This window comes from Odontomachus brunneus, unplaced genomic scaffold (genome assembly GCF_010583005.1).
Source record: "Odontomachus brunneus isolate Ranch 3 - 2012 unplaced genomic scaffold, Obru_v1 Obru_scaffold_087, whole genome shotgun sequence".
In the NCBI taxonomy this organism is placed as follows: Eukaryota; Metazoa; Arthropoda; class Insecta; order Hymenoptera; family Formicidae; genus Odontomachus; species Odontomachus brunneus.
In genome coordinates this window covers 1165088-1189685 of record NW_022639537.1, presented here as the reverse complement: position 1 = coordinate 1189685, position 24598 = coordinate 1165088, and the positions used below count along the sequence as shown (strand labels likewise).

The 24598-nt window shown below is 34.9% G+C and overlaps 3 protein-coding genes across 22 annotated transcripts in view; 1 reads left to right on the top strand and 2 right to left on the bottom strand.

Annotated features, from left to right (window-relative positions):
- Positions 1-453: 453 nt before the first annotated feature.
- On the bottom strand, positions 454-9933 carry LOC116848020 (WW domain-containing adapter protein with coiled-coil homolog). 7 transcript variants are annotated; one of them, XM_032823720.1, is made up of 12 exons: positions 9788-9933; positions 9001-9034; positions 7094-7334; positions 6728-6813; positions 6046-6126; positions 5376-5574; positions 3361-3708; positions 2473-2696; positions 1956-2097; positions 1436-1662; positions 1113-1240; positions 454-999 (listed from the first exon to the last, which is right to left on the bottom strand). In XM_032823720.1, the coding sequence occupies exons 3-12, from the start codon at positions 7257-7259 to the stop codon at positions 921-923; spliced, it is 1680 nt and encodes a 559-aa protein (XP_032679611.1). In that variant the 5' UTR covers positions 7260-7334; positions 9001-9034; positions 9788-9933; the 3' UTR covers positions 454-920. The 7 variants fall into 7 exon arrangements, with proteins under 7 accessions (XP_032679611.1, XP_032679610.1, XP_032679612.1 ...); XM_032823719.1 differs by lacking the exon at positions 9788-9933 and adding an exon at positions 9404-9598; XM_032823721.1 differs by lacking the exon at positions 9001-9034.
- Positions 9934-10451: 518 nt separating this feature from the next.
- LOC116848019 lies at positions 10452-21906 on the top strand. Of its 7 annotated transcripts, XM_032823712.1 has the most exons (11): positions 10452-10802; positions 11396-11431; positions 11539-11640; positions 11709-11952; positions 12225-12342; positions 12456-12615; positions 12699-12786; positions 12891-13254; positions 13359-17790; positions 17954-18000; positions 18523-21906. In XM_032823712.1, the coding sequence occupies exons 4-9, from the start codon at positions 11750-11752 to the stop codon at positions 15567-15569; spliced, it is 3144 nt and encodes a 1047-aa protein (XP_032679603.1). In that variant the 5' UTR covers positions 10452-10802; positions 11396-11431; positions 11539-11640; positions 11709-11749; the 3' UTR covers positions 15570-17790; positions 17954-18000; positions 18523-21906. The 7 variants fall into 7 exon arrangements, with proteins under 7 accessions (XP_032679603.1, XP_032679602.1, XP_032679600.1 ...); XM_032823711.1 differs by lacking the exon at positions 11396-11431; XM_032823709.1 differs by having other exon boundaries at positions 11396-11640.
- Positions 19585-24598, bottom strand: part of LOC116848016 — a 166479-nt gene continuing 161465 nt past the window's right edge. For 7 of the 8 annotated variants that reach the window (XM_032823706.1, XM_032823703.1, XM_032823705.1 and 4 more), the window contains one exon: positions 21097-24459. The gene's annotated coding sequence lies outside the window, so the exon portion shown is untranslated. Of the gene's footprint in view, positions 24460-24598 lie in introns of all 8 variants that reach the window. The other variant, XM_032823699.1, reaches the window with a different exon arrangement.

Below are 24598 nucleotides of genomic sequence, written 5' to 3'. Positions count from 1 at the left end.
TGCATAAAATTGCTTTTCATTTGTAAATGATAGTACTCGCTTTCGCTTTCGCTCTCTCTCTCTCTCTCTCTCTCTCTCTCTCTCTCTCTCTCTCTCACTCTCGCTTTCTTTCTCGCGCGCGCGCTCTCATTCTGCAATTTTGCTATTTACACACTATAAATTAAACAATGGCCATTTAAGTTAATCTAAAGGTTTCGTCATTGCTATGCTTTTTAATTAATGCGATGTGTAAATAGGAGAGCATGTATAACAATATATCAATACTTGCTCAACGACAATACATTCTACTATGTTGAGAAACCCTGTAATAAAGTGATTGGAGATCAAACACAAATCTGAATATAGAACATACACATTCCCGTCTCGTGTTTAATATAAGTTCTCTAAAGTGATGTTAAACGAGAAAATTCGGGAGATTAGGTAAGTGAGACTATATGGCGATAAAAAACTGTATTAAAACTTGTGGCACGAATTTTATTCCGAGATTTACAACGAAAATGTTTCAACTAGTTAAAATGCCGCTTAATCTTGGGATATGAAACATTGACACGTATAACATAGGTAATACAAGACGATGTGGACAATTTCCAGATATACAATTCAGTATTTGCATTGAACTGATAAAGTCGATTCGTTCTCTATTCACGTAGTGTTGTGTCTGCGACTTGGATAGGCCTGCTGTGCTTCTCAGAGAGGTGAATTCACTAATTGTTAAGACTTCAATGACTGATGAATTTAACAGCCGATCCTCTCTGAGCAGCCCATGTTCTTTTGCTATTATATCACTTCTATTACGATATTATAATTTAGGTACAATCTTAATTATTCAATATTAATGAGAATATTAATAACCATGTTTTATTTTTGCTTGAATTAATTATAGACTGTAATTATAATTATTTTATAAAGTTTTTCTTACACTAAGAATCATCAGACATGAAGGAATTTTGGGATTTTAACTCCTCCAGCGTTTTAATTTGTTGACGGAGGAATAATATCCTAAAATAGCAAGTAATTCAATAAGATATTGAACAATATAATAAAAGACATAGATATTTTACAAACTTTACAATGTATTTACGTGATAACAAGATATAAAATAAAACTCTCACCTTTGTTCCTGCAATGTTGCCTGGATTTCTGTCAGCCTCACTATCGATCGTGCCGTTTTCAATTCTGCGGACACTCTCGTACACTGCAAACTGCTCATTGTGTGTGCTTCCTCACTAAGTTTCTGTGCCTGAACATACGAATTATTTCATGTGAGACGTCATCTACCAGACCAGGAAGTCGTATCAGATGGTTTGTTCTTTTTAGCTGCACTGTTGAACTGATGTAATAAATTAGAGTGAGAAAAAATATATTTGTCTCATTCTAACTTATTGCACCAATTCAGTTAAAAAGAACAAATCAAGAGACAACATCAGTTATCTACCTGTTTTTCGAGAATATCAGCGGGAAAGGCACGCACGTGCTGCGTTAAATCTTCCCGATAATGATTAGCGAGCGACGGTGTTAAAGAAGGTGTTAAAGGAGGCTGTACTCTAGATAACGCTTGCAAACCTCCTGTATTACTCAGATTCCCAAGGGAACCCAATGTACTCAAACTTTGTAAAGAACTGAGACCTTGAACTCCAGAATTTGTCCCCCCAGGACTCGTTACTATAAAAATAGACGCAAAATATATATGAATTTACGTATATATTTGGTGAATTTGATGAAACTAAAAGTTAAAACAAGTGGAAAATTTTGTCCAAACGGAGCCTAAAATAACTATTTTTACTACATATATTGTGTTAAGCTCCATATGTATTATATTGCATTTTATGTTAAGTATTGAATTTGATCGAATTGACTATCTGAATGAATTTTAACTTATATTCGTAGGATTAGAACAAATATACGTCAAGCATAAAATATCAAACATTTTATTTACATAAAATGTAATTACTTACATTTCCGCGCGTCAATACAATCTTGAGTTTCTGAATGCGTAGGCGTTGGTGGACCCTCGCTAGTAGTATTGCCACTTGTGTCAACCTTTAGCGGGACCATTACATCGTTTCCACTATTATTTCGGTCTCCACTAACGGACTGCTGTAAGAAAAATAATTAAAAACATAAAGTTACGAGTATGCGTTACGTTTGTGCGTGCACACAGAAAAATATATACTGCATTCAAGTGAATGTTATTTCAACTATTTCATAAGTTTACATACCTACAAATTTATCATAAGCATTAAATTTATTTAAAATACATTCTAAATTTTAATGACTTTAGCATTTTAATCAAGAATATTAAAACAAAAATTCTTTTTAAAATAAAATGTGACACGTCGAACAATTTTATCTTTTGGCAGTTAAATTTAAATTATTGCACCCAATTAGTGAATGGTTTTTATTAATTTATCTTCTATTGAATATCTATAGAGTTAAATAAAATATCCGCGTTTTATACAATTATTCTCTTACTTGTCGAGATAGCAAGATAGCTGTTTGAATTGTCTGTAACGCCTTTTGCGGCGTGATATCGGGTTGTTCTTTGCTGCCCGTGATTTGAGACAGAAGCTTGGGGAGGCTTGCCAATGACACCGGTGGTCCTGGTGCATTGCTATTCCCTTGTTGTTGCGTAGGTGAATTGAGTTTTCCAGGCGCCTGCGCCGTCGATGGTGGATGTGATGTTAATCGAGGTAATGCTAACAAGATCAAGATTAATTAGCGTTAGAAATTAGAGGTGAAAGAAATAGAAATGGTGGGAAATGTATGTACGAGAGAGAATCTAAAGAACCTTTGAAATTCAAAGAAATTTACCAGTTTCTTTGATCCTTATTTCGAAAAAATTAAGACTCTCGGTTATTCACCGTAGTCATGTTGGTTCATAACATCGGAAGTGAGAAATAAAATTCTTGCATACTATTTTCAAATAAAAAAATATTTGAATGAAAAAACAGATTGCTTGATCATACTTGTAAAATGTTCCAGAAATTATCCTTTTTCTTTTAACAGTCAATAAATAGCCATAAAAGCAACGTGACAAAATCATGAGAATAGTTAGATTAAAAAGGAAGAATGTATGTTACGTTAATTTTACGGCTATTTATTGACTGTCCAAGGAAAATTATAGTTTTCGGAACATTTTACAAGTATGTACAAATGATTTGAAATGTTTTTTTCAATATATTTTTATCTGAAAATGACACGCAAGAATTTTTAGTGTGCGTTTTCTCACGAGGAACCAGAAGCTTTATGTAACCAAACACACAATGTATCAATCATTCACGCTGAAGATGTGATATTCAAAAGATCCTGCATATCGAAAACACAGCGCAAATTTCCGAAAATTTCCGGCAATCTACATACCAGTGGCCAAGAGAACAGGGCCCTGTGGCAGTGGATCGTGAGCACTGGATGTTAAGGGCTCCGAAGTGGGTGTAGAATCGCCTGGCGAGATATCCATATCCTGAGCTTGGCGCTCCACTCCGACTTCTTCTCTTGTAGATTCTCTCTCCCGTTCGCGTTCTCGCTCTCTCTCCCGTTCCTTTTCCCTTTCCCTTTCTCTCTCCCTTGCAGATACGTCATCTCTACTACTACTACCACCACTTCCACCACATGAACTCCAATATTCTCGTTTGTCCGACTGTCGCGATGATTTACCATCTCGCATACTGCTACTGCTATTTGATCGCGAGTTGGAATGTTTATCATGACCTGTCCAAAAAAATAAGAAATAGTGAAGGGTTTTACACGTTTCATGTATACGACAATAGAGGCTTGTTCTTTTCAATTGAAACTTTATCTTCTTTTCCTTCAATGCTTATATGCTTGTTTCGGTTGTACACCTGATTCGTTTTAAAAATAAACGTGCAACCTAGTTCAAAAGAACAAACCTATAAAATCCGTCAAGAAACTTCAGAAATGTTATCAGTTAAAGTTCCTGTGTTCGCACCGTCCACCTTTTTTTTAATGACGTTAGAAACGAAGAAACGCATGCTAAAAATCCTTGCAAAATACGTTAAAATTAAAGGATATATCCATAAAGCGACACTTGCGATCAATTGAGCAGATCTATAAAATAGTTCAAACACTATCCTTTTGTTCTAACAATATATTGTAAATTAACATGACAGAATTATGCGAAGAGATAGGTTAAACATATATATTTTGTCATGCGTTAATTTACAGCAAATTAAGATGGATGATGCGAGAACGCAAGAGTTTTAAGTTAACAATAATATAATCTAATGTTATCTTTCTTAAGGCTCCTGAACTCTCACATTGTCTATCTCTTTTTTAATGACGTCAGAAGCGAAAAAATGCATGCTAAAAATTCTTACGAAATACGTTGAAATAAAAATATATATCCATAAAGTAACACTTGCAATTGATTAAACAAATTTATAAGATATTCCGTGCACTTCCCTTTTGCTCTAACAATCAATAATTTATTGTAAATTACTCTGAATAGAAATAAGCGAAGAAATAGATTAAGAAGATGAATTGTATGTCACGTTAATTTACGACAAATTATTGATTGTTAGAGCAAAAGGGGAGTACACGGAATATCTTACAAATTTGTTTAATCGATTGTAAGTATCTACTTTATGGATATATATTTTTATTTTAATGTATTTCGCAAGAATTTTTAGCATATATTTTCTCGCTTCTGATGTCATTAAAAAGAGATAGACAATACGAGGGGCCAGGAGCCTTAATTCTTGAAAGATGTCTCAAATTATCACTTTGTCTATTCTCTTTCGCTACACTCTCTGTATTAACTTGCACTAATTTCCTTCTCTTTTTTTCCACTAAGTCTCAACTGTATACTTGTTTTTTTTTTAAGTTCCAAGTGTACACTAGTTCAGTGAAAAAGAACTTTTGAACTATATAATGGCAATGAAATACTCTAAATTCTAATGAAAATAAGAAAATTTAGCAAAATTCACAAAAAAGACTATTTTTTATTATAAATATCTAAGCTACTAACTCTTAGCAATCGTAGCATGTTTTGGCTTGGAGATGTAATGCCTGGACTATAGTTGCAAAGGATTAAAATAAGGAAGGTAGATTCATCACTTTAGTATTGGTCCAAAGTCCAGGAAAATATTCGTACGTCATGACTTATTCAAACAATAAGATTTTTCGACGAATAATTTAATATATGGTATTTGCATCAAACAATCGTGATTTGGCTCTTACAGATTATATTCTCGTCACTTTAGTTAATATAAGACTTCAAGCAAAAAAGCCTAATTTATTAATCTATCTCTTATTTCAATAGAGAGAGAGAGAAAAAACTTATATTTCTTTCATACAATTACTTCATACTTAGCATTTTTCGCATATTATATCTGATAATTCAAAAAATTTAGACGTACTTGACCTAGAAGAGTAGTCACTAGACTGCCGTTGACGATTATCTATCCGATTGATCCATTCTCGTGGTTTTTCCCATTGAGAAACTTCCGTTTTGCAATTATAGTAATACTTCTTTCCAGAAGAACTCATGTGTTCCGACCAATCGCCAACCCTGGCTGTACGCTCCATTGTACTTCCTCGCTCATCACCACGTTTATCCTAAACAGACTGTTCTAAAATTTCCGGTATAGATTGAATAGATGGAGAATATTTGCATCAATTCCAAAACTTGTTCAAAAAGTTGAAACTATATTCATCCATATTCTTGGGATTAATATATTATTACACACTTCAATATACTCCTGGTCTAGACACAAATTCGTAGTTTTTTCTTTAAAATAATAAATTAATATATATATATATATATATATATATATATATATATATATATATATATATATATATATATAATAAATATTTCAGTTGCACATATGATGTTGGTTTTAATATAATTTTACGAATGCATTCAATAAATTCACACTAATCATGATAGATGAATATATATGTGCAATAATGAAATAATATTTACATAATAAATTAGAAAGATTGTTTTGTGTCTGATATTTGTATATTTAAATCTTGTAGAATTTGACTAATATACTAGTTTAAATGAAATTATAGTACACTGACCTGACAGGAATTGTGTGCTGGTTTTCTCTGAGATGAAGATTCTCTTGATGAATTTGATGATAACTTTATGGGATGTAAGATCTATAGGAACATGAACAGACATTATTATTTTTAAGATTATTTATCCAAGAAGTTGTAACTAACCTGATAAAGACATGCAATACTGTCATAATGTGCATTAAATTCATTTCATTGAAAGATTATAAGTAAATTTGTCAGTATTGTCGTTATTTTAAGACTGTGACACTTGCAAATTATCTGACAGTCCGTTTATATATAATAAGTAGTCTTTGACAAAAATAAGACTATATATTTACATACTAGAGAAATGAATATCTATCTTTCATAATTCAAATTTATCAATTTCATATTATATATTCACAATTGATCATAAGTTGAAAATTTTCTCAGGAGAGTTTCTTCTCTTTTGTATTAGTTTCACACATTTTCCGTTACAAAATATATTATTCATTATGTGATTTAATTAATTTATATTATATTATATTAGAGTAAAAGCAAATAAAAAAAATAAGGCTTCCATAACATTCACAAAAATACAATCACTCAATTGCTTTCTATTTTCTATTATTCTAAAGAAATTCTAAACAGCTATAACACTTTCAATTATTGTAATTAAATTCTTCCAGTAATCAAGCTATACATGAATATCAAACAAACTTACATCTCCACTACTCCTATCGTGGTTGGTCCTGTGTTCTGAATCCCTGCTTTCACGGCTTCTCTTGTCTTTTGGGGATCGTGCACAATCTACACATATGCAAGCAAGCATGTTACAGCTGAAAATGTTAAGAGACGATTTCGTTTTTATACTGTAGAAAGAAGAAAAGCTAAAGCTCCAAACAAAGGAAAGAAGAGTTTTTACATGGTTACTTTATATGATAACAATGTTATTTATCTATACATCTGTGTATTACATATTGTTTATAGATCCAATAAGATATTTATAAACATATGCTGTGCGTTTGCAATGTGACAGAATTTTTTCCATTCAAATTGTCAAAAAAGACAGAGAATGAAAATTATTTACCGGAATACTTGTCCCTAGAGGAGGATAATTTATAGTCTCTATTTTCTCTCTCCTTCTTGTAAAGAGGCTTGGATGTGTAATTCCGTGGGCTGTCCCGGTCCGTCCCCATACCCATTCCCAAGCTGCAGGCTGGACTGTAAGAGTTACCATTTGGAGAATCACGCATACGTCCTTCGTAGCGACTGTCTGATGATGTGGTTGAGGAAGAGTAGCCACCCTTAGAACTGCTGTATTTTGCGTTCTGCAATCAGATTATATTAGCTATGTAAATAAAAAGTTACAAAATAATATATCAGCTAATCACACTGTCAGATAATTTGCCAAGGAAACGAAGAATGTCTTTTAACATGAAGTTATTGATAGAAATGTTACTTAATATGTATATAAGTTTCAACTTTATATACAATATGCAGGATCACAAATTGTAGGAAAGTTTAGTAAGTTATACTTGTATTGACTTGTATTTAAAAAGACCTATATCCCAGAATACTAAAAGAATTATATTTTAATAATAGTAGTAACAAATAAATATTAAATGACAATGTTGTGTCTCTTAAAGGCAAATATTTGAAGATATTTGCCTCTAGAAGATTGGGAGGACCAGACTTTCCTAAGTACAAAGAAGTTGCTATGACTTCAAGAATATGACATTAATTGTAATTCCTAGTTGAATATCGATGGGAACATTGCAAAAGTCGTCAAAACAAGAGTCAAAACTGAATCAGGGTTCACACAAAAATGGTATTTGTACATCTTTGAGGCCTTTTAGCTGCTGTAATAAATTATTGATTTTTCGGAAAGTGAGGTTATGTTTACAAGACAGGTAGGTAGTTATTTCGCGTTAGCGCAAAAAATCGACGATATCGTAATGAATGACCGTTCTTCGCATGGTGTAAGTCAAAATGAACAGGTGAGATGAAATTGTGCATGCATAATCACCCATTTTATCCGACATAAATGATGTACGCTCAAGGACAACACACCACGCTCAATCAATGAAAACTATGGACAACTCTAAGACAACTATAATTATATAGCACAAATTTACTGGAAGTACCTCGACATAATTATTAGCTTTGCGACAATGTGTTCGATGGTACGAACACATACCCGACGGTAGAGCAATGTTTGCCAGAGCATCACTTGTCAAATCCGAATGCCTTTTGCCTACCAAGCTCATCGAACGCATCCTTAATTCCCCGCGAACAGAGTCTTACGCTCAATATATACCAAATTGTCAGTGATTTTTTGTATGTAAGTTAATCGCGAATGTATTACTCTTGGTAACGAGACAACGACGCTCTACCCTGGCGAAGTGTGATCATTTACCTCGGGACCGAGAGATGTACGTACGCAACGTAGGCGAGAACCGACGCGAAGTCACACGACGCGAGCACCACGTAAAAGCGGAGTTCCCTGGAGATGCAGGCGACAACAAGAGAGTGAGCGGTAAATATGTCCGAGGTGTTAGCTCGCCCGAGATCGTCGCAGGGCAACTGGTTATCGATTCTACTCGCGTTCGACTCCGCGTTTCTCCCGCGGGAATGTGACAGCGGAAGGACTCGCGTATACGTGTATCAGGCGCGACCTGACGACAGCCGAGAAATGAACGCTGCGGACTGTGGAATGCTACACGGAGTGCCGCCGCCGCACGAGCTCCGTTCTGTGGCGTTCCGCACGCGAGAAATTCCGAGACGATCCCATCTTCCTCTACGAGTTATATACACACATGCGACGACGACGACGACGATGACGGCGCGTAATCGCGGCCGCGAAAGCGCGCGATAGTCACGGCTACACGACGACGTGAAGTTGCCCATGGATGCGACAGTCTCCCATCCCTCCCCCCTCCCTTCCTTCCGTGCTCAGCGACAGCAAACGCTTCGTCGACGGCGGCTATTATTTACCTGATAGGGATGGGCCTGATGTTTTTCGTAGTACCTGGAATCATAAGACAACGGGTTGTGAGTGAAGGAGGTTGTCGCGCGTTGTCCGCCGTCGCGATCGTTTCCACGAGGAACTGCACCCGAACGGATACCCATCGTGGAAGTTCGTCGCGCCGCGGAGCGGTAGAGTGGCAGTGTGGCGGTGCGTGTGTGCGGTCGAGCGGGTCGTACGGACGAATGGACGGACGTCGGGTGACGAGACGAGGTGAAGTGAGTTGATGTGGAAAGAGGGAAAGAGAGAAAGAGAGAGAGAGAGAAAGAGAGGTGAGAGGACCAAGAGAGAAAGAGACGGAAACGGAGGAAGAGAGAGAGAGAATGAGGTTGGTTGTGTGTCAGGATCGGGTATTTGACGGCAGAGCCCTACCCATCGCTGATCCTTTGCGGTTTCCTCCCATGCATTACCATCAATGCCAGTGTCTGTGGGAAATTCGCGGCCTCGGATGTTCCCTTTTCGCTCGGTCAATGTCATGAAAACAACATTAACGCTTATTTAGCAGTTAACTTTCTTTCTACCCGGACGCCATGTCACATACGTGCTCGGCCGCTGCCGGGCAACCTAGCTGAGAAGCTCGCGCGACGCCGTGCACCGCTGAGCAGTCGATGGTGGGAGTACCTCGGTCAAGATCAGGGGCGTATGAACCAAGGGATGACGATGATGATATTGCGCGAGATGTGTCGTTCAGGTCCATTGTTGAATCGGAATGTCGAGAGCGACTAAAGCAGCCGAACTTTCCTGCGACATACTTACTCGTAGTAATTTCAGCGTGAATTCAACGAGGGCGCTCGCATATCTCGGGTACGCCTTTCAGGTCTCTCCGATACGTCACGGAAAAATAGTCGACGACTCCGTTCCTCAGTTCCATCGTTGCATTCGTCATCTGAGCGAAGCGAAAGTGGCTGGCTGTTTGTTCTAATCTTCTCTCACATACAGAGTCCTCACGAGGACAGCGAAACTTCCTTCTTCAGAGACAAGTGATCGGATGTTCGATGTGCGATTATGCATCACTGAGTCCTTATGTGTTATCACACCAGTCCACGGACGAGGTGCATCGTGTATCGTCGTGTACTTCTTCAGGCGAGATAAAATATGTATTTCTGGTAGAGTTCGCACCTCTTCCGCGAGAATCCTGCGCTCTGCCGTAGCTGTGACAGAGTCGAAAATTAGTACGCACCTGGCAGGAAAAGGGTCGCTTTGCGCAAGCTCATTGGCGGCCTACGCTCACGGCGACGTCGCGGCAGACACGACGCGAGGCGTCGCGTTTCACCGCGCGCGCAGCGCAACCGTCGTCGGAGCGATGAAGAGAGGGTTACGTGCGTGCTCCTCGCGTACGGAGTGAGCGAAGGAGCGAGCGAAGCATGTTGCGAACTTCGGCCGGCAGACGGCGCGGCGCGGCGCGATGCGATATGATGTGATGTTCGGCGATGAACGACGCGGCGCAACGAGCGTGAAAAACGCGTTAGGTATATGCGTGTCTAATAATCGCGGAGTTGCGAGGATGCCGCGGTCCTACGGGATCCCGATTTAGCTCCGTCGATCGGTGCGCGCGATAACCACGAGCGGACACGAAGGGTGACGGGGGGCGCACTGCGATCCTAATGCAATTCCGAAGAGAACTCGTTTCCGTCGCAGAAGAGAGATCTCCCACACGTTAGCAGCCAGTTGTGCGGGAGTTGCGACACGCGAAGAACGCTTGGGAGTGTGTCGACATGCGAAGAATGCGCGACAGCACGCACGGCAGATTGTCGTTAAGGCGATAAGCACTGTAAGATAAACGCTTGCCTTCCTCGATCGAGATCGAAACTGTTTCCTTGTCTGTTGCCTGTATCTCTGCTGTCTATCTATCTCCCTCTTTTTTTCTCTGTCTCTCTCCCTCTCCCACAACCCGCCCCTCTCTAGCCGTGGGAGCGTCCCGCATGCTTTTTTTTTTTTGTAAAAGCACTATACTGTCATTCAATATGTTCGTTGCTTATCACTTTTATTTTAACAATATGAGTTATTCAATAATTTATTACATGTTCTATAAGTTCTTATTATATTATACAGCAAAGCTGCTTTACAGCTTTATATATTTTATTTATGTATTTTATATGTATTGTATTATTATATTATTATATTAATCAACAACTAAAGAATTCATTGTTCATGCATGTTACTAAGTGATATTTAGAAATTTTTGAATGATTATCCAGCAAATTTGAACTTTATAGATGCAAATTCTTCTCTTTGCTATGTACACAACAAGAAAAAGTTACTAATTAACTATATTCTCAGTATTTACATGTTTGTAATTATAATAGTATCAGTAATAATATGCCTTTTTCTATTAATATCGAGTAAAGTAAAATATTTATGCAGGAAATCAATTATAATGTTCAACAACAAAATGTACAGGTAAATGTACAGGTTGAAAATATTGAATATTATTATCAATTTTTTAATCATTATACTATTACCGCCATGGACATTTTGTTACATTGTAAACAGAAATTTACTTTTAGAATTCACTGTAATAATAGGTATAACATGACCTAAGCAAGATACACGCATCACGAGTTTTCTTACTTCACTGTTTGAGCCATTGCAAAATAAGGATTCATCAAGTAATGTATCTACTTTATCAGTTAATATTGAGAACTCGATATGATACTGACATAAACAATAATTACAGAGAATTTATGCCATAAGGAAACTACAGGAGAAGATATCATTATGGATACAACTTCTATATATGAGGCTAGTAAAGGTAGAAAGGAGTGTTTAAAAAATCAACAGCTGGAAGATACTGTAGTAAATGATAATAACACGATCGAAGAAGACTTTCCATGGCTACCTAAATTCAGTAAAGTTATACGTTCGTCCATAGGAAGTAGAAATTATCAACATCTCGAACGGTCGCTTTTACTCTACACACAGTAAGATCATTTTGATCAGTTTGGATTTTCTAATGATCTAAGTTATATATGTCAAGTATGTAGACAATGTTGTTTAGATATGTATTTCTCTGCTAAATAAGAGATCTAATATTTAAATATTAAATGTATTTCTATGGAGAGATTGAATTATATTGTTTTACAAGTAAAAGTTTTATGTTTATACACACACACACACACACACACACACACATACATATAGAAGTTGATAGTTGCATTTAAAGCTAAAAGATATATAATGTTTGCTATTTCAGGAATATTACTTCTAGCATGACAGCGAGCAATGTCAAGTCCAGTGACATAATTAATATTAAGAACCATATTAATAACATGTTAATATTCTTTCACTTGTACTGGCTCGATATAAAACAGGTATTATTATTTTCAATTATGTTTTGTTCTTTTATAGAATGAGATGTGAAAAATGTATGTGTATATAGACAAATGTGTATATAACAACAATATTAATCGTTTTTTATCTTTAGGACATAACTAATAATTCATATTTGAATAGAATGTCTGCTTTGTTGAGTATGTATATAGACCTAGAATTGAAAACTTCAACAGATAAAAGATGTTCCAATTACGTTAAAGATTCCTCTAAAATTGCTGCAAAGATTCTTGCAGCATTGTATATATACTTAAGTAAGTCTTAATAGAATTCATCTTGCAAATGCAAACTATAATGATGAACAGTTGTTATAAATTTGATATTAAATTGCTTACAGATAACTCGGAAGAGCATATTTTCAGGGTATTACTTAGAATTAAACACGCTACAGACAGATATGTGAAAATTTGTGATCATCTGTTCATGTATGTAAAATTTTTGTTTTGTACATTGCATTAGCATGAACAAATGCTGCAATACACATTATCGGAATGATACGAATGTACAAATCATTTATTTCACTATGCAGGAAGAGTTTCACTAATCTCACAACAAAGATGACATCTATGACCGATGTAGCTTATGTTAGATATTTACTCGCCTTCAAAATGTGGAAGAAAATGGCAGAAGATTACGACAGGAAAGGAAGAATTAACAAGTTAGCTGTAATGTTGCTAGGGTTGCGCATGCCGAAATTGCGAGATGAATTGTTAGAATTTGTGCCCAGACCCGCGGATCAAGACAATGAAACATTGTGGTTATTGCAATCAAATCTATTCGATTTAAAGCAGAGTCATAAACATTTTCTGCTATTTGAAGACAATATGGATAACTCTACGGATTTACAATCTATTAAAACGATTAATCCTGATCAGAGTTGTTCAGTGCCTCAGGTAATTTGCTTTGTTTTCTTTTTTTAATTTTCGCATTAGTAACATTTTAATGCAAATGATTTGCACGTTTAAATTTTTACATTTGTTAAATAACACTTTTCCAGAAGAACCAAGTAAATCCACTATCTTGTCAGAGCAATTCAAATGGAGATGCATCTAATCATGAAGTGAACAAAGACCATTCAGGTGCTTTGCAAAACCGTAATGTCATACCAGACATTGATGGCAATAAGTCTATGGATCGAACTTACTTACAAAAGAAGGGAGCAAAAAGTCTCAAATCACTCAAGAAAACGAGAAAAAAACCCAAGAAAACTATAATTATCGATTTAACTGGAGATGATGAGATAAGTGTTCCTTATAAAGTAAAACGAAAGAAAACTAAACAAAAATTGGAATATTCGAAAATCATGAAAAAGAAACATAAATTGCAAAAACATATCAACAAAGATTCGAGCCGACTTATGGATGCCGATACTCAAACATGCTCTAATAATATCAACAAAAGCTCCAACGACAAAGTTCGTTTAGAGTGCAATCCTACTTTTGACAACAAAGTTAGCGATAGTACACAAGGTTGCGCTTCAACCAATAGCAAATCTTCATTAAACTGCATCACACCAATGCCAGACATCAACTGCATTAACTTTCAGAAAAATGAACATACAAGTATAACAAAGAGTCCAATAAGCAATTCCGTCTCGGAATTTGTGAAAGAGAACGAAATGCAACACGATTATAACTTGTACTACTCGAAAATGTCGAAACTTGTTGATCAAAATATTAAGGAGTTTAAAGTTACAGCAGACTTGTTGCGGGAAAATAAGATGGAGAATTATCTGCTGTCACAAGTGACTGGAAATGATTCGTACAACAATTCGATAATGCAGGGTAAAGAAGCATTAACTTCTCAGGAAGACAGTGCCATGGAGACAATGCCTTTATTCAAAACGTGCCAAAGCAGTATCGCAGATCAGCTTTCTTTTAAACAGGAGTTACCGACAAGCACGAATTGTAGCGCAATGCAAAAATCGCACAAGTGTTGCAATTCAGTGCCGGTTGACATGAACGACATTAAGCATCTGATAAAGAAATTGAAGTCCATAAATGATCATAGTTCGCAAATTACGGAGATTATAAAACAAAAAGTATGTCATCAAGTCAATGAGTGTCCAAACTGTTGTACAAAAATTGATTGTAAGCCATTTATATTTGCTAATAACGACATGATCGCGGCGAAGGCACAAGACGCCTTGCATACTACGTTCAACCAGGATGGAAACGACGTCAAATCAGCCTGCGACACAAATATAATTTACTTCTCGAACAATATCCAAAGTGAGACTCTGGAAGATATTTTCCGACAATCTTCCGCGATGTCGCTCATCAATTACGACAATACAACTGGTGTACCGACGAAGAGGCCGTTCGTGTGCACCGACAACGATGTCATCGCGATGAAGACACACAACGCTTTACACGATATCTTCAACGATAACGAAAACGATATTAAATCGACCTGCGATCTGAATGCGATCTACATGTTAAACGACCACGACAAATGCGTTTACGCTATGAATCAAACCGGCGAATCGGCTGCAACTATGGACGGCGAAAAGCGAGTGCAATGTCTAGATAATTCCAACGACATGTGCATCGTCTCGACTACGTTCATCGAAGACCAGATAGTGGGATCGTTATTGGACAGCCAGCATGTTAATTTTGAGACTATGAAACCGAGTGATTACGGAAATGATCCAAAGTATTCTGAGGCTACGATGAGGGAGGAACAAGGAGGAAGCAATTGCGATACTTCGATGTCGAATGATCGGTTACATTCCACCGAGCCTTGTGCATTCGACATAAGTTCTTTTGACATTGATTCAAAAGAAGCCAACGAGATAATGAAAACTGACTGTATAGATGAATTGGAAAACATCAGTTTTCTGCATAACATCGAAAGTCTGGAGGAAACTTTGGACGATGTTCTCCGTCAGCCCTCACTGATGTCCCAAATGAATTGCGACAATTTAAATGGTGAATCGAAAGATTTGAAAGAAAATATGTTTTCGGATGACATCACCGACTTTCTGTCATTGAAACAGCCCCCGTTCGAATTGGACAATGTGTATTGCAACGTGTTGTCGGACGTTCCTGGCTTTAAAGATGACCAAGAACTCCAACCACCTGCGCAACATGAATTCTTCTTCGCGGATGGCGATCGGAAAGCTACTTCACCCAAGCAATTCGAAAAGGTATCCTGGGCGCCAAGTACTTCTTGGTATCAGCCAAGTTGCTCTTGGTGCTTGGTATAATTTTCGATTTCCGATATTCGAGAGAATAAGATGCTCGATTACGACTCAAGCGCACGTTGACTAAACTCTCGCGGCTTCTCTGCCTTCTCGCGACCAGGATTCGGCATATTTGGTCCCGCGTCTCGCTGGCAATCTTAAAACCACATTGTACCGGCAAAAATCTCTGCAGTAACGGATCCACATCATGTACAGGAAGCGAGAGCCTTCACGCTTCTTCTCTTTCTATCTTTCTCGCTCACAGTTGCTCCTGAATCGCCTGAATCCTCGTCTCCGCTTCGGCCATCCTTGCGCTCCGAACGCAGTACAAATGCAGAAGACATGATAAAAAGATAAAAATAAAAAGATACGAAAGCTACATTCTCGCCGTTGCATTGTCTGCGGCTTCTCTCGGGACTTCTCAAGCTCAAGATCGTCGGCAAATCTTATAAATGTCGCGACAAGTAATATTGGATACCCAGCTTACCGGAGCCAGGGTCGAGAATCTTGTGACGAACACGACAAATACTTTCATCACATACACTATATACGCAGATACATATATTTTTAAATGAGAGCGACATTCTACACAATAATCAAAACGATACTATTGGTAGTAGTATAGACCCCGGTGGCCTTCCAATTAAATATCGACTACATCCTTTTGTGATTACCAGCGAAGTTCGATAAATCTACGTCGGTAAATCGAAATAAATCTCGCGCTATAACGCCAAGCATCTCTACTAACTAACTAATTCAAATGTCGCACTTCCAGGTTTCAAGGAGCCGTGCAATTTCGGTACTCTTCCTGATAAGTTAAAAAAATAAAAGTAACGATGCCTTAACCCAAGCGTTCTTATGTTTGCGAAAAAGATATTGAAGGCTTTCATATCCTGAGACATAGGCAGAATCAATCGTTGAATGGATCTTGCACTTCCGAGGATATTCCATCAAATTTGCTAACAAATTATCGCAAAGAAAGATTCTGCGCCAACGTATTACGTGAAATATATATATATATATATTTTTTTTTTGCCCTTGAATGATGCCTTGATGGCCTTTCAATGAAGCCTCTAAAAAGGAAAAGAATAATTTAAAGCATCGAGATCGTAGATCTTTAAATATCACTGGGAAACACACATGCTATGAAGTATAAGCAATCTATTGAAAATACATCCAAGAAGAAAAGATCTATAGCAACAGTTTCGACAAAGCACTTTAATGTTTTCGAAAGAGATCATCTGGAAAAATCTCGAGTCTTGAAAGAGGGAATCTAGTCGATTTTCTAAGGAATTTTATACTTCTCCAAATGTACTCATCCAGACCTGCCAACAAGCTTAATATCATAAAGAAGATATACTCTGCTTGAACATCACCCAAGTATAAGATATAAACTTACGTCTTTGAACGATCTTAATGGAAATCTAAATAAGCCCAAAACACGATAAGATTAACTGAAACCATAGGCCATAAGTTAATAAATATCATTAAGAAGTAGACTGTCAGATGTACTCAACTATCGCCTATCGAAGATACACCTCAGAAGAAAAAGGATCACATCTATAGTTTTGCTTCTTTTAGAAGCTAACAGAGTTGTTTATTCTCTGAACCATCATGGTGTTCAAAAAGAGCTTTTACTTACTACGATGAAAGGTAATGTAATATCTAAAAATGTATATTTTGATATTATATTTTAAAATATTTAAGAATTGCTATAAATGTATCATGAAGACTGTACACGTCAAGATGTAACATCAGTGAAGATTATGCAAATCATCTTTGTATTATAATGCAATTTTAGAGAAGTCTTTTTATTTATTAATTATTAATATATATTTAATAAATTAAGCTAAGAGAAAATTGCACTACATAGTACAAACATAATACATATCAAAGATTAAATTGAATATAAGACTGTGATTATATATGTGATATTTGAGATACAGTTTTGTGCTATATATAAATGTAAAATATATATTTTTGCTATATTTTATCTTAATGTTGCAATTTAAAAAAAAACTATATAAAAAATAAGCAGTTGATGTTAAGCATTGCACTTTCTACAGAAAATAATATTCGATTAATACATAGAGTTATTATTTTCCGATGCTTAAAACATAATATTAATATACAACCTCACAGTAATATTATCTTGTTATTAGTGTAATATTATATAAAAGAAAGTGTATTACGTGTAAAATTCAAATCATCTGCTCGAAGATAATTAAGAAAAACAAAATCTCATGTAAGCAAGCAGCATTTCATAATTTCCATATTATATAATTTCATAATTTGTTTCTATCAAGGTTCTTACATAGATTAAGTTTTATTCATTTATAAATTATGTGACATGCATGTTTTAATATTCATATATAAAGCTTGTTACTAATCTTTCATTTTATTTACAGAGTTTATATGTAGAGGAACGAGAATAATAAAACGTGAATAATAGTTGGTGAGTATAATGTATATAGTTCTTACGTGTTTCGATCTTTTGTGGTTCGATTTTTTTAACACGTAAATATAATTTTTATTTTTAAATTAATAAGATTTAAATTCTCGCATATATAGTAGTACGTCATCATATAATAATCATAATATATTAAAAAAGTAAGATTTGTTGAAAAATTATGACACTTATCCAACATTTTTTTTGTGTATATGACCAATATTCATAGTCAGATTTTATATTTAAGATCGTCTTCATCTTCAGATGCTGTACGGGTTATTTTACTGGCTACAGAGTATCTAAAGATAAACTTAAGATAGTCATAAATATAATATCCGACTATGAATACCTAAAATGGTAAATAAAACACAGTAGATTTTTTAAGAAAAACGTCATGTTATATTTTGCTTGTCTTGTTATTGCAAACTCTCCTTAGCGAGTTAAGTAATGTTTTCGCGATAAAATCGGACCGCAAAGTTTAATTGTAATAAAGAAATTATGTTTACCGTTTGTATTTGTTCATTACAGCGCGATTATCGCTTATGATCCTGAAGAAGTCGTCAATTTTTAACTATTTACTGAATTTAGTAAATAACTATTTACTATGATGCACACTAAGTCTCGTAACTTGATGGCGATTAGTCGAAATCTCTGAGCGTATGATATAGAAACTCTATTATCATCCGAACAGCTCCCAAGTTATCAATACAGTAAAATACAGTTTCCTTCGAAACGTCAACAAGATTGTTACAACGCGTGTAATTATTCAGCTGATGAGATCAGAAGTCTGTGCGGACATAGCTTCTTTGAGTTATGCTTCGTTACATTTCCACACGATTAAGAAGTATTTCTGACAGATTTTTTCTTTTTAAGTATATGCGTTAAGTCATACAGTTGCGTTTTAATGTCACATAATTGTAAATAACGCAAATGAAGTACGCTTTGAAAAGGTAAAGGTATACGAAATACTTTAGCAATTTCATCTCCACACTGGTAAAAGTTATATTTCTGGGGAACTGTTATATTACGAAAGTAGATTTAATAGGGATAATCACAGTAAAAAATTTTACCATACATTATCATAGTTAAGAGAAAATAGAATATTTTATTTTAATTTTAGATAAGACAAGACACAATTAGTGGTTATTACACTAACTATTGACGCTAATATACTCTGCATATATACCACAATATATACCGAACAACTCGGGCAACTCACGGTTTTACAGAACTAGCTACAGATAGTTTCATATATTATGTGTAACTAGTGTACACCATCTCCCGCGCTTTTCTTTGGTAGCTCTAATTTAAGCATTAGCCAGGAAATATATAGCAGCAGATAAAACTGAATTGCTGAGTATTCTGCCCACTTTATTGTGTGCGATTATTGCTATTTGGCAATAAAGGCATTTACTCTTATGTAATTTATTTTTACTGCACTTTATTCTAATGTATAAGAATCTTAGCCAAATCGTGTATTTTAGTATATGTACAATGTTTACTTTAGCTATCATAAAATATCCCATTTTAATTTGATAACATGACATGGGACAATTCTATTTTATTTTTATTTATTGTGTCTAGTCGATGAAGTTGATGAGGTTTTTTCTTTTTTTTTTTTTATACAAAGATTAATCCTGTGACATTTTTTATTGACTTGTGCTTAGTTCGCTGTATATTCATCTATCAAGATATCTAATTGTAGACTGATTTTATGTGATACCTCACCGTATTTTTTACAAGTAGATAGAAATCCCGCTGACATGTAATGTTAGTATTGTTCTTCTAGTATTAAATAATATTTTAGAGTTCGGCGATACTTGCGTAAACCATTTCAGATTATAACGTGGCGAGTAAAGAAATTGTGAGGAATGTACGCGCGATAGACTGAAACCGGACTGATTTCTCGTCAGCAAGAGCGCAATTCGCTAAAACAGGTTTCTAAAATGTGGCGGGAATTATGCTCTCTCTCCATCCAATAATTTATATATGGAAACATGAAGTAGTTATCACAGCAGTTATCAATATAGGTCACAGTCTAGAGCAATTCAGACATAACTTTCTAAATCATTTTACGTTTCCGCACAGCAGTTTCCGCAGATAGTTTATAGCAAAATTTCTTTAATATTTTAGAGACCCGCGCTTTATCGAGTTAAATTATATTGAGATAAACACAGTTTTAACAATGAAAAGCAATTGACACAACTTGCAACAATTGCGCTAATTTCTCGCTCTTGACGTCATAACGTAAGATGATTGACGTAGGTATAGTCAAAAAATACAAGTCACATTCCTTTTTATTTTTAGATAGTAATTTTTACAAAGTGAAAAGACATTGTATCATGTTTGATATATTACAACTGTAAGGATGACTTTTTTCTTCTTATGTTAAGTTATTTGAACGTTTAAGATACATTGAGTACAAATATGTCTTAGGATTTCATGTTTCTGGCGAAGTTAAAAAGAAAAATGTCTTTGTAAATGTTTGCGAAATAGATACGAGTCATTTCAAATCGCGTCATCGTGAATGTACGTATGTGTGCGTGCGCGTATAAGTTGCACAGGAAAAGATTTTATATTACCAAAGTTGCATATTACAAGAGTATATACAAGACAGAGCAACTGTAAATTCGAGCATATGCTTCGTCTAAGTGGAACGTGCATGAGAATTTGCAGTCATCCTATAGAATATAAATGATATTTTATATTTATCGTAACACAATATTGTGCTCCACCTTTAAATATGATTCACTTTATATTTTAAAAGAAGTAACATAGTATAGAACTTACACAAAAGAACTGCATAGTTTAAAGTTTATATCCCCAGTAGATAGTAAATAAATGAAATACGTTTCCCCTAGAACAGAATTTATTTGGGATATTTTTATTAGCTTCGTGCGAATAGACACAATGCCCCCTGATGAGTGTAACTCCCAAAAATTGCAGTCGAATATATACTTCGATATAGTGTGTGCAGAGCTAAATAAAATTACACATAATAAGTAATAAGTAAACATCAACCTTCACACAAGCAATACTGCTTTGCCATAGGATCAATGTTATCTTACATAGTAATGATTTCATTTATTCTCGGGGATGGTATAATGGAAGCTTTAAAACTGTTTCTCTTTATTGCGTTATATCGTACATATTTTTGTTGAATGTACATGTCATCCGTTGAAGATGTAAACCTAGTGTTCTATTCTTCTTTTTGCGAATTTAATAGTAATAAAATGTTATCTTTTTGTATTCTCTCACTCTTTAGATCTAGGATCACATAAAACTGCACTTTTTTTTAAAACGCCATTCAATAGAAAGTGTACATATACTGCATTTATATATATATATATACATATATATATATATATATATATATATATATATTGCGCAAAGAATTTTTATCGAATCTGTTAAAAGGGAAATCAAGTTATATGTGGGAGAGATCGGTGATATAATGTGAACCCGCACGGAATTATCTATCGAATTATACAAGAGTTACATTTGTAAAGTATCAATGAAAAAAATTGAAAGCTGAATATGTTCCGATCGACCTTTCCACACGTTTTCAACACATATATTCGTTCATTTGCCACCTATACCACGTAAAACGTACTAAAATATCTAGTTAGATTAATAAAGATGCAGAGCGAATGCTTTAAGTGAATAATTTAATATAGTTTTAAGTTTGATCGATTTCAGATCTTCACGAAACACTAATATATCTCTCACGTGAAGTTGTTCATAAATCCTCATGTAAGTTCAACAATTGTAGATCTGCGTATATTATTGATCAATTTTCTCGTACAATATTGGTTGCGTTCTGCGTGTAAAAATATTGTATTATCATAAGTTAATCCACGATGTACAACAATGCAGAGACTGAAAAAGAGAATAAAAGTTCAATTTTTAATATATTCGAGTTATTCGTTTATTACGCGCAATTGTACAAAATCAATTCAAGAACTCGGTGTTTAGCTCTGTGAGACAATTGGGGTAATCTATGTAGAACGAAGCACGCTACTCTTCGTTAAAATGCAGAATTTGGTATTTATATGTAGATCATTAAATTACTGCTACCATTTTTAAAGCGTTCAATACAATTTTTCTTCACTATGTATATTTAGTTCGCAGATATTCGTTCATTATCTGTTGTAGAACGTAGAATGGAACATACGTGTGTCCAAACCGAACATCTGTTTAAAATTTGAATAATTTTGCAATCTTTTGGAAAAATAACTGCAGTGCGACAGCTTCGTCAACGTATTAGGTATGATCAACGTGTACATAAAAATATATTTACAAGTCTCGGACAAGTACGATATTAATGAACTTACGCTTTACTAAAAATGGAGAGAGGAATTAATCCAATAGTACACCCTATAAAATAATATCTTTAATGAAGGGATATATCTGTTATTACGTGTACTAATGGACATAAGCCTGCGGAGTAGTTTTCGCTTTTACCCTGTTCAGAGGTATACTATATATTCTATTTTTAGTTAGAGTAGTAAGTATACATACTTATGTAAAATATAATGAACCCGATGCTGCAAGCATCAAAAGCATATTAATGTTTACCCTGTTGAGAGTTTCTAACATTTCTATCCTTATTTCGTAGATATAGCGGTGAATCTAATAGTGTTCCGATGAATATATAACAGAGGTAAATATATTAGTATTTCCACATGCAGTATATTTACCTCGATCTTATGCAGTCGATACTTCATGTAATGCACATAATGTACAAATGTATAGGTAAATACAGGTTTATTTATCATTACGAAAAAGATGTTCTACGCATACACAATACTGAATTTTTTTATGAACACGAATTAATGAGGCATCTGATGTAAAGTACTTTACTATACTAACTCGATTAATGTTTAAGATGTTAGACTTTCCTTAATAAATGCTTTATGCGTTACAATAATTTTTTTTATTTATGATTAATGATCTATTTATATTTAATCCATATGTATGAAGACTTTTGGCAATTTTGACGAACTAATTATTTATATAGCTATAGTAACTTAATAAATTTACTTGTGTTAAACTTAAGCCTATCAGACTTATCGCATTGTAAATTAATAAATAAATAATAACAATAAGAGACATTTCGGTAATGAAAAGGACATTTTTACGCGCCTTTGTCAGTCAAGTTTGGGAAATATAATAGCGGTTTTTAAAACTCTCGCGCGGAAATAAGAGAATAGCGATGCGGTAAAAACGTAAGAGGTATAGAGCGTTCTACAATTAAAGATTTTCTAACTACAATCAGTTTTATAGACGAAGACGAATAAAGTGTATAACAATGACAAGTGTGACAATGACAAGTAATCTACCGAGTAGACTACTTAACAAGGTACATTTCCTTTTTGTACAACAAAATGTTAGCTACTGCTTAGCTAATGATCACAGATATGAGATCAGGTATAGGGATATGGCACTGAAGTTATGCATTACTCGAACCAAACCTATCTCGAAATAATCAAACATAATTGGGACATTCGTATAAGAATAATAGTGATGCTGACTGGTTCAGGTTTAACACAGGGACTGCATATGACTTAATTTGCTCAGATCAGATACACATTATAACAAAAACAGAGTTTAATAGTGATAGATGCTCTGAAAATCATTAACATAGGATATAAGTATACAATTCAATGTGAGCGTGAGCAATGTTTCCATGAGAAGACCATATATATGGTGTAATATACAGCATTTAAAAAATTATATATATATCGACTGTTCCGAAAAAAATAAAAAAATAAAATTTACCTCGCACAATCGCGAGAGAAACGTTTAATATAATTTAGTTAAATGCTATATATTAATGTTAATCAGTTCTTAAAGCAAGATTCCAGACATATCGTATGAACGGAAAATACTGAGTAATTACGTAGGAACAAGCTATACGATGCCTGCTAGTTGTAAAGCTTTTCTATCTTGGTAACTATACGATATCTAAATTGTGCATTTTCTTTGCATGCCTCAGTATTTTCATTTTATTTATCAAGCTCGATTAGGTCATTTTATTTTTAGAATACCGCGCCCTCGCGTATTTCTTTAACAAAAGATGGATACTCGTATTACAAGAAAAATATATGGGATACTTTCAATTACGTAGCATACTATCTCTCCTTTTTCATTGGGACCTGAAGTTCTTTTGTTATTACGAATCAGCTGACTAGCTACTCTACTTGTTTTGATAGGTACTTGTATGTATGTATGTATGTATGTAAGTTTACATTAAATAATAGCTTTTTTCCGATATATAATATAGGGCTGCGTCTCTATATATAATAAGAGGACAGATTACAAAGTGGAAGAAATTAAACATTTCCAGTTTCTATAATTGTACGGCAATACAAACAATTTTGCACCATTTGGCGAATTTATTGACATTATGTGCTCGCATTAAACACTTGCCCGAAGTTACTCAAGTATAAGTGGGTAATTAATCTGAAATAAAAGACATGTGCTATAAAAGTATGAAGTGTTTTTGCGCGAATCTATGAAACCAACAAAGACTCCTAACAATTAATTAACACCATAACTACAAAGTCTAGTTATCTAAGTCTTGTTGTTAGATATTTATCGT

Excerpts from the sequence above, each read along its gene's own strand:
- LOC116848019 (XM_032823711.1), top strand. The coding sequence starts at position 11,750 with ATGGATACAACTTCTATATATGAGGCTAGTAAAGGTAGAAAGGAGTGT. Across the intron at positions 12,343-12,455 it reads ACTGGCTCGATATAAAACAG|GACATAACTAATAATTCATA; the intron begins GTATTATTATTT and ends TTTTATCTTTAG. Across the intron at positions 13,255-13,358 it reads AGAGTTGTTCAGTGCCTCAG|AAGAACCAAGTAAATCCACT; the intron begins GTAATTTGCTTT and ends ACACTTTTCCAG.
- LOC116848020 (XM_032823716.1), bottom strand. The coding sequence starts at position 9,135 with ATGGGTATCCGTTCGGGTGCAGTTCCTCGTGGAAACGATCGCGACGGC. Across the intron at positions 6,814-7,093 it reads CTCTAGGGACAAGTATTCCG|ATTGTGCACGATCCCCAAAA; the intron begins GTAAATAATTTT and ends GCATATGTGTAG. Across the intron at positions 1,663-1,955 it reads TTGTATTGACGCGCGGAAAT|TAACGAGTCCTGGGGGGACA; the intron begins GTAAGTAATTAC and ends CTATTTTTATAG.